This window comes from Lacerta agilis, chromosome 3, assembly GCF_009819535.1.
Source record: "Lacerta agilis isolate rLacAgi1 chromosome 3, rLacAgi1.pri, whole genome shotgun sequence".
Lineage (NCBI taxonomy): Eukaryota > Metazoa > Chordata > Lepidosauria > Squamata > Lacertidae > Lacerta > Lacerta agilis.
The window spans coordinates 56,434,330-56,444,112 of NC_046314.1; the positions used below are offsets into that span (position 1 = coordinate 56,434,330).

The window sequence follows — 9,783 nt, forward strand, 5'->3', positions numbered from 1 at the left end:
AATAGAACATCTGAACTGAGTAGGGTTTGCATCTCTGGATCAATGAGTTTGTGGGATCTTTCTTTCTTTTTAATGCCATATATATATATATATATATATATATATATATATATATATTCTTCCTTATACCGCTTAAGAAACACCAACACCACCCCTGGAAGTGGCTGAGTGATGGCCTGGCAGTCAAGAGCAACTGCTTCCAAATGCTGTAGTTAAAAGTCCCACAAAATGCAAATAAATTATGCCTCTTGACACATTGATTACTGTTTCCTGTTTAAAGCATGCTCTTCTTACCAAAGGCAGTGACTGTACTTTTCCTCTCAGTCTGACCTATTGTGCAGCTTAAACTAAGCATTATAAGAGACACCAGGCTGCCACCACTTTGCTTGCTGGTCTCTGCTTCTCATCAGTTGACTGGGTGTGTGGTGGGGCTGGGGGCGGCAGAGTAAGGCACAGCCCAATGACATAATGTTAAAGAAAATACCTAAGGAAAGGCACAGAACAGCAGAATTTCAGTGTCTCTGGCCCCATCTTGTTAAACTCTAAGATAAAGGTTGGGTTTTGTTTTGTTTTTAAAATCATCTGAAAGTATTTCTGCTACAAGATAAGGAAAGACAATTAACACATTGCTTTACTTGATAAATTTGTTTTTGTTTCTTAATTGTTTCTATACTGACTGACAGAGGTCCTGGGGTTCCCTATGGGAGGTCCTGCACCCCCAGTCCTACCTGGAGATCTTGAACCAAAGGAGGCCAGGAAGGCATACATGATGCAATCTCCATGAAGCTCTAGTTTGAGTCACACATCTTAACTTGTTGATTAGAGTCAAGAGGGCAAATGCCTTGCATCTTTGATCCAAAAGCTGCTTTGATCTTTGCTGTTACTGCTTTACATTGGGCTGACGTCCCCTCCTTCCTCCCCATCCATTATCAAAATGCTGAAGGACCAAGAAATAAACAGACTGGAAAGAAGGGCTAAAGTCCATTTCTATTTTTAACACCGACATGATTCATTATAAAAATAGGAAAAGAAAGAATCAACGAAAGCTAGGCTAGGAAGTCACAAAACTGTAGGTTAGCCACGACTGTGGGTGTAATACTCTCTCTTTTTCCCCCTTTCCAGGAGGGAAATGCATCTTCTCTTCCTCCCCCTGCTCCAGACTGTCTGCGGCCTGATGTTAGAATCCCTGAAGCTCAGAGCCAAAACTGCTCCAACTACCAGCCAGACCTGAACATCACCCACGGTTTCCTCTACCCTCCCAGTTAGTAGTGCTCTTTATATAGAAAAGATCATAATGTTGTAATCGGCTGGATGTGGCTGGGTGTTTAAAAACATATACACAGCGCTGAAACAACCCACTGGGGACAAGCATGGCATTAAAAAGGGAGAGAGGGGGTATTACAGTGGTGTTTCTTTTGTGAAAGAATAGTGTTGCTATATTATAGCCACTGCCTCCTGTAGTACCAGATCACAAGGCTCCTCAAGTCATAGCCAAATATTTTTCTTCAACAAGCTTAGATTTACGTTGAGTAAGGAGATATGGAAACATTGCATGGAAAGGAATCTGTTAGAAACCAGGCTCACAGTGATTCATTTGCATGTAACATGGAGCATGGCTTGTTTTAACCATGCTTTGTTCATTGTACAATGAGGCAAGCAAACAAGCCACAGATTGTTTCGCCAAAGCTTGGTTTGTTTTCCAGTTGCTCCTGCCTTGTGCCTCTGCAGCTTGGTGAGTGTCTGGGGTGAGGTGGCCAAGCAAACCATTTTTAAGCAAGATTGTTGGCTTCTGGCACAACACCAGATAATAGTTAAAACAAGCCATGGTTCATAAGCCAACAACAAACCATGGTATCTCATTGTGCTTTGTTGCCAGAAAACCAGTCATGGGAAAGGGCATGGTTGGCTGGCTGAAACCCTGAAGAAAAGAATTTCACACTTTTGCTGCAGGGTCCACATGTATCTTTCTGTTACCACTATGTTTGATCCTATGTTTTCATGCAAGAGGGAAGAAAGGGTATTAAATAATAAAATTTAAGAGGTATTTTAATGAATAGATCCATCAGAATTGTAAACAAAATTGTGCTCAGCTTAAAATAATTTTGGTTTAATTTACATTATTTACAAACTATTAATCCCATTCCCCCCCACAGACTTCAATTCAACTGCAGATGAACAATATGATGCTTTACTTACCAGCAACATTGTTCCCATGTACAAAGAATTCAAAAGTAAGTGCTGATAATGGCCTACACTTTGATACTGCATTATTTACTTGAAACTTTATGCTTACATTCTGGCCCCTTCTGGTCTGTGTGGTCATGGGCTAGAGAAGCCACACTGATTCAGCGTAACAGTTCCCCTTGTAGCTGACTCTATCTCACTGTACTTTCAATTGCAGGATTATGGGATTACTTGCATAATACTCTGCTTCCAAAATATGCTACAGAGAGAAATGGGCTAAATGTGATCAGTGGGCCTATTTTTGATTATAATAGTGATGGACACTTTGATTCCCTTGATATCATTACACAGTAAGTAAAGAAAAAAGGTAACCAGTTTAAATGTTAGCATGTGGCACGAGTTTCATTTTAATTTATTCATTTAAATCACTTATATCCCACTCTTCTGTCAAGCACCACAGAGTGGCTTACAAACAATCGCCAGTCTGCCATCTGCTCAGGGTTTCCGGCTGTTTATGGGCTACAATTCCCATCATCCCTGACCACTGGTCCTACTAGCTAGGGATGATGGGAGTTGTAGTCCAAAAACAGCTGTGCTAGATTTTAAGTGAGTTACAGCAGGTGCTCAGGCACAAGTCAGCCAAGAAATCAAGTTACACCATGTAGAATGACTGGCTGTATGTGGGCCAGCTGATACCAACATCTGGCTTGAAAAGAATAGACAAGCGTTTTGGCAAGGCAGCTACAGCAATGCTGTATAGGAGAATGTGGTGCTAATGTCCAATACAAAGATAAGGGTCTACCAGGCTTGTATGTTGAGGACACTGTTTTATGGAAGTGAGTTGTGGGCACTGCCAGGAGCGACACCTCAATGCCTTCCACATGTGCTGCATCAGGAGGATTTGGGGCATGACATTCCCACCGTGTTCACATTCTTGTCTCTACGACATCTACACTGACTTAGTCATGTCCACAGAATGGAAGATGGCAGGATCCCCAAGGATGTGCTGTATGGGGAGCTGGCTTCAGGCACCAGGCCCATTGGCAGACCAGTTCTGCATTACAAAGATATCTGCAAACATGACCATGAAGGCTGGCAACATTCACCTCACCATGTGAGAATCCTTTGCAGACGACTGCAGTGCCTGGAGACAGACAATCAGGTCGTACATCCATAGCAGTGACCAGAGGAGGGATGTCCGCTGGAAGGAGCGCAGAGAGAAGAAACGCCATGTTGCATCTGCAGCAGCACAACTGGATGCCTTCATCTGGCCCAGCTGCAACAAAACATGTCTCTCCTGTATTGGTCTCTACAGCCACAGCAGGCACTGTAACTCTCCAGCAGTTTGACTTCACCCCCAAAGACACACTCCTCCATTGTCTCTTGAGACAAATGGATGCCAACGATCCAATGTGGGCCGGCTGATACCAGCATCTGGCTTGAATAGAATAGAATAATTCCAACCTCAGAGGGACTCCCTGGATCTTTCCTCTGGGAACAACAGCTGCATTGCTTACCACAATTTACCTACAAATCAGGGGTGCCAACTTGAATGAAATATTATGGGGGCCCAGGTAAGCCCCACCCCACATATTTGATCACATGATGCAGTGCACACACTATTTGAATGGGAATGCCCATCAACTTTGTGGGGGCCTGCCTGCCTCAAATATTTTATTGTGGGGGCTGAAGCCCCCATGGCCCTAGGAGTTTGCTCCTATGCTGCAAATCCCAAATAAAGCAGTATGGAGTTCTGCTGATCAGTTTGATATGCTCTCTAATGGACCCAGGATAATTTCTTGCCAGTTGCCAGTTTTGTAAAGAATATTTGCAAGTTCTGGACTGTTTGGCTATGCAAATAGATTTATGGTCCTGGATTTACTGGATTTACTGTTTTCTAGGCTAGACTTGATGCCACGTTTTTCAAATATGGTTTGGACAGAGGGAAAGAATTTCTGCCACAATGTAGGTGGATGGATGAGATGACAGACTAGAGCTTCCTTCCAGTCAAAGGGCTTCAATATCCTGTCAGCCACACTGTGCTGTTTAAAAGCTTTTATAAACAGATCAAAATCTGTACAAAGTTAGTCATGGCAAGATAACCCTACCCACTTTTTGAAGAGAGAGCTCATACAGGAATTACCCTGTGCATTAAGGACTGTATTTGCATGAGTATCTGTGACACTGCTTCAGTTTCAGCTAATGATAAGAAAACTAATTCCAGGGGCATCAGAATTTCACTCTCACCGTTCATTTTCAAATATTGTTTCTTGTTAAATGTTAATACAGTTTCAATTAAAAAAATAGAAAATCAGTGAAATGCAATGAAAAGTTTATTCTTTCAGCCTTTTCACCCCAGATACAACCATGTACATCAAAGGAATTATCTAATCTAAAAAACTGCTAAAATTGTATGCCTTTGTTGGTTAAAATTCTGGACAGAATATCAATCCATATTGATTCACAATTGCAATCCCATACCTACTTGCCTCAAGTAAACCCAACTGAATTAAATGGGAGTTACTTCTGAGTAAATATGTACAGGATTGTACATATTGCTGGTTAGGTATATGCACAGAATTGTACATATTGCTGATTAGGCATATGCAGTATCACTTATGCAACAGACAGTGTAATCCTACCTAACATGTGCTTCCAGTTATGGAGCTATTCTCCATATCTGAAATATTTCCACAGGGTAGGTAGTTGTAATTTCATTGAATGATATGGTATGAATATAATTTTACAAAAAGTATAGATTTTGGCAACCAGCCTTTAATTGATCTTCTTTCACAGGCATGTAGGCGATTCACAGATTCCCATCCCAACCCATTACTTTGTTGTACTGACTAGCTGTGAGGACCAAGCCAACACCCCACTGAGTTGCTCAGGCTCGCTGAGTGTCCTGCCCTTCATCCTTCCTCATCGGCCCGACAACTCTGAGAGCTGTGGTGTAAGTATAACATCATTCACTTCAGATGCCTCTGCTCTTGTTATTGGAGATGTGGTTTCTACAAATGCAGCCATCTGAGAAGTCTTTAGTGTCCAGTAAAAATCCAACACGAGGCCTAGTCTAAGAGAACATTCCAATTGACTGGCAACGTACTGACAGTGATTGTGTTCAGTATTAAATATTTTGGAAGAATTGCACATAAAGCACAAATTATGTGACATATGCCCTCTGTTATTCAGACCACTTGTGACATAGTGGATAAGAGACTAAGGACTTACCTACACCTCCATTTCCCCATCACTTTCCCCCGGGGAAACCTGATCTTTAGTGCTGAATTGGTACAAACAGCAATTGGGTTTTCAACGGATTGCCATTTGTTCTAATTTATCACTAAAGAGCAGGTTTCCCAGGGGGAGATGGTGAGGCAACAGTAAAACTGTTCAGACCCATGCCTAGAATGCATGGGACAAGTGGAAAATCACTTGGACAAGTGGAAGTGTGGATGAGCCCTAACAGAACAATTCTAACCCCTGATCTTCATTGCCTGAATGACTTAGGAATGCACCACATCTGGAGGGCTACAATTCCCCAATTCCTGTGTTAGTACCAGTATATATGCATGAAAGTCAGAAATGCAGTTTTGAATAAGCAGGAATTAGAATTTTTAAATGGTTGCTGAAGAAGAGTTCTGCCAGTTCTGAACAGATGTAATTTATCTGAAGTGCACTGTTGTCTGTTACTTGGTTTATCTGTCCAATCCTGCTCTCCAGTGAAATTGACACAGCTGGCAAAAAAGTGTTATCAGTTATGCCTCCCCACTGCAATGCCCTATTGCTGGTTTATAAAGTAATACTTCCCTTTTGAAAAAGCACCAAGGAGGCATTGATGGAACTGGACAAGGCTTTTCCTCTTTTTTTGCATCATTTAGTCTCAGGACAATGTAAGCCACATATAACTGGGCGCGCTTGGTAAGCGACTTCTCCTCCTCCTCTGGCTGGAGTGGCTGTGGTGGCATTTAAAATGAGAAAAGCGTAACAGCTGGATGATGATAGTGCACAGTATCCAGAGTGCAGATATGCCACTCAGTGGCTGTTCAAAGCATCTGAAAATGTGTATATGATTTCTGCTCCAAGGGTCAGCACCTGGCATACTGTTAAGCACTAACTAGGTAGTGCCAATAGCTGAAGTTAAAAAAGAAAGAAAGTAGTTTTTGCTTGTAGCATTTGCCTTCAGCCTTCCCCTCCCTTTTCCCAAATATGGCATAAAGGACTTGCTGTGTTTGTTCATTCTGATAAGTCATAGCTCATTGTACTGTTGTAAGGAAACTAACAGTTAAAAGATAGTGAACAAGTTCCAAGGGCAAAGAAAACATTCAGCAGATTGCCATGGCCTAGTTACCCCAGTCCACAGTGACAGAAATTTAATTAGGAAAAATAATAAAGTTGTAAGGCATTTGTATGCAGAAATTACTTGCACTACTGCAACATTGTTTGTTCGTTTGTTTGTTTTTTGCCTGCTGATGTACAATTGAAGTTCTTGTGTTTGTTTGCTATGTCAGGATGGGCAGTCGGAATCACAGTGGGTTGAAGAAAGAATTCACACTCATACAGCTCGTGTCCGTGATGTGGAGCTTCTGACGGGTCTGGATTTCTACCCAGAGAGAAATCAACCTCTGCCCGAAATCCTACAACTGAAGACATTTTTGCCAATATTTACAACTCTTTTTTAATGAGTGTGTGTAATTTATTAGGTCTTGTTAAAGAGGTTCCTTCCTTGCCAGTTGGAAGAACCCAGAACACAAAGCAATGCATGTTTGCTTGGAAGCAGGGATGCGAGGATATGACAATTTCATTTCTCATTTTTTTCCATTCTTAAATTGGGTTCTCCACATTTTGCAACAATTTGCTATTTTTCTTTTTAAAAAAAACCTCATGAAAATTCATCACATTTTAGTTCAAACATTTTTATAAACAGTTTCGGCTCATGTACACATTTTGCAACCAATTTCCCCTAATATAATGCATTTTTGTAAACATTGGTTGGTTGGAGAACGACAATCGTAAATTCAGATAAGGGTGAATTGGAACAGATAAGCTGTATTTGGATATTGTTTGACAGATTGGTCTTTACATAAATAAACATGCAATGTATACTGGATCAAATTTATCCTCAATCCCTTCTCAGAAGTCAGTCACTTGTGTATTCTGTGGGAATTAGTGTGTTTAAGATTTCAGCCTCAATTACAGATCTTCAGGCTATTAGGGTAATAAATGAAGAGAGGAAAAATCTCTCCCAGCATTCCTGCAGCTCCATGTTCCACATGTTTTCCTGGAATTTCTTCCTCCCTCCCTCTTTATTTGATGGCACAAGCACTTCAGACTACATGAAACTACTGAACTTGAACTTTTAACGTATGAATAAAATAAAACATAAAGATTTTAAAGCATTTTGTATGTAAGAATAGAATGTGCCACTGAAATTATGAACAGGAACAAACTTGCAAAAGAAAGAAAGAAAGTGTTTCAGCTGCTGTCAAGAATATTGCTACATGTTATTGTGTTATCATGAGGGGTTGCACACCTGCTCACTTCACTTCCCAGGGCCACCAGATTTGGATATTTCCTAGTCAGGACTCAGTCCCAACCTTTTAGTTGCAATATAGGGGCTAAAATGCCACTTTGCTTAGTAGTTGTCCAGCTATGCAACTGAATTCTTCAGTGTGCAGATTTATATGCAGAGCTGTCGATTTCTGAGTCGGAATTCAACCCTTCTAAAGTAGCTTCTTTGAGCACTGTGTTAACCTTGAAAGCTTAATTATTGTCAGGAGATGAAAACAAACCCATAAACATGAGTGCATACAGTGAACAGGCAGAGATTTTCCAATACAGTACTGTGTATTGTTGAGGACTATTTACTAATGGGAAAAGTTTTCTGTTGACGTCTGTGTCAGGGAGACCCAGCCCCTCAATCTCACTTGCATAAACAGAAGATTAGGTTTCTGTGCTTTGTTAATTTTCTACCACCAATATTTACTCAGAAAACCCTTGTAGCTTGTGTAGAAGGTTTAGGCATGGGGTGGACACCTGCACAAGAGACAGGATGAACTTTAAACAAAGATTGTTGGTTTATTAAGGTGGGTGCTAGGCTTATAAGGGGATACAGAGACCTACGTTGGGGTATTAAAAGTGGCTTGATGATACTAGTTTTTCGCTGGTTTTTAATTCTGGCCAAATTCCTTAAACATCTAGCCCAGCCAAACACTTCCACAATCCAGTGCAACTACTGGGGATACTCTGCCTTTGTAAAAATTTCTCCCGGCTGCTTGGAGAGTTCTGCTAACTTTAGAACACTGCTTGCATCACCTTTTTCTGGTAAGACGTTTAAAAAGGACAGCCTTTTAGAGCAACTCAGTTGCTTCCTCCCTGATCCAGACCCTGCCTAATAAATACTGTACTCAAATTGGCTGTGCCTCTCTCCTCCCAGAACACTAACCAGCTTTGTGCAACTTCGTAACAATACAAGGCTTTCGACAGTCTCCATTGTAAGGGGCAGGCTAAAAGAGCCCGCTTACACCATTTGTTGCACAACTGCCTGGCAAGGCAGGCCAGTCACATCTCTCAAATGATCCAGAAATCACTGCCACTATGCCCCCCTTAACCTCTGCAGAGTAAAGTCTGGGAGGTCAAAGTTGCAGACACAGCAGACCCTATGCTGCTTAGTCAATCCCTCTCAGTTTACTCAGGCAGCTCCCTGTCTTTACCCAAGATCAGAACGACCTGCTTTTCTCTATCAACCTGCATTTCCTGTATCTCCATATCAAGAACTTCGGGGCTTAGGCTTGTGAGTGGTTTCCCCCAACCCTGTGAGCTGGCAGCATTGCAGCAAGACACCACTTGTCAAATTATATAACATTTATTGGGAATAAAAAAAAGACAAGGAAACAGAGCACAATCCTGAAAAATAAAAGGAACTCTTTAACTCAGACATATTTGTGCTCACCATATATTTGAAACACTATGATACTATTTTAAACAGCCATGGCTTCCCCCAGAGAATTCTGGGGAGCGTAGTTTGCTAAAGGTGCTGAGAGTTGTTTGGAGACCGCTATTCCCCTCCAGCAGCTGTAATCCACAATGTTCCCTGTGAAGAGGGATTGATAGTTAAACCTCTCTTGTATTAACCACCCCCCCCCCCAAAAAAAAAATCTGGAAGAAAATGTCGACACCATCAGGTATCAGGAAAGGAAAATAGCTTAGTGGTAGAACATGATAATGCCAAGGTTGCAGGTTCAATACCTGCAAGGGACAACTGCATATTCCTGCATTGCAGGAGGTTGGACTAGATGATCCTCAGGGTCCCTTCCAATTCTATGATTCTATGTGCTTTGCATGCAGAAGATCCTCAGTGTCCAGCTTACTTCCAAGTGACCCTAACAAAGTGCCAAGAAAAACTGGGTTTTTAAACAGGCCCCCACTATGTTTTCATGTAATTAACTTCCTCATCTTCAGAGACCCACTGTGGCTTGCATAAACAGGAACCCCTCTGTTTACAATGTATTACAGTGACTGCTGTGGCTGTTGGCAGGCATTGGATAGATACATAATATCTTTTTTAAATGAAGTGAAGCTGGAGAAGTCTCAGAACAT

The 9,783-nt window shown here is 41.5% G+C and overlaps 1 protein-coding gene across 1 annotated transcript in view; it reads left to right on the plus strand.

The window, feature by feature from the left end:
- ENPP3 (ectonucleotide pyrophosphatase/phosphodiesterase 3) overlaps nucleotides 1–7,294 on the plus strand; it is a 46,661-nt gene extending 39,367 nt beyond the window's left edge. The window contains exons 19-23 of the mRNA XM_033143790.1: nucleotides 1,123–1,261; nucleotides 2,154–2,231; nucleotides 2,402–2,534; nucleotides 4,981–5,137; nucleotides 6,696–7,294. Of these exons, the coding sequence (XP_032999681.1) occupies nucleotides 1,123–1,261; nucleotides 2,154–2,231; nucleotides 2,402–2,534; nucleotides 4,981–5,137; nucleotides 6,696–6,866 (678 nt within the window). The 3' untranslated portion in view covers nucleotides 6,867–7,294. The remainder of the gene's footprint in view (nucleotides 1–1,122; nucleotides 1,262–2,153; nucleotides 2,232–2,401; nucleotides 2,535–4,980; nucleotides 5,138–6,695) is intronic.
- The last annotated feature ends 2,489 nt before the right edge of the window (nucleotides 7,295–9,783 follow it).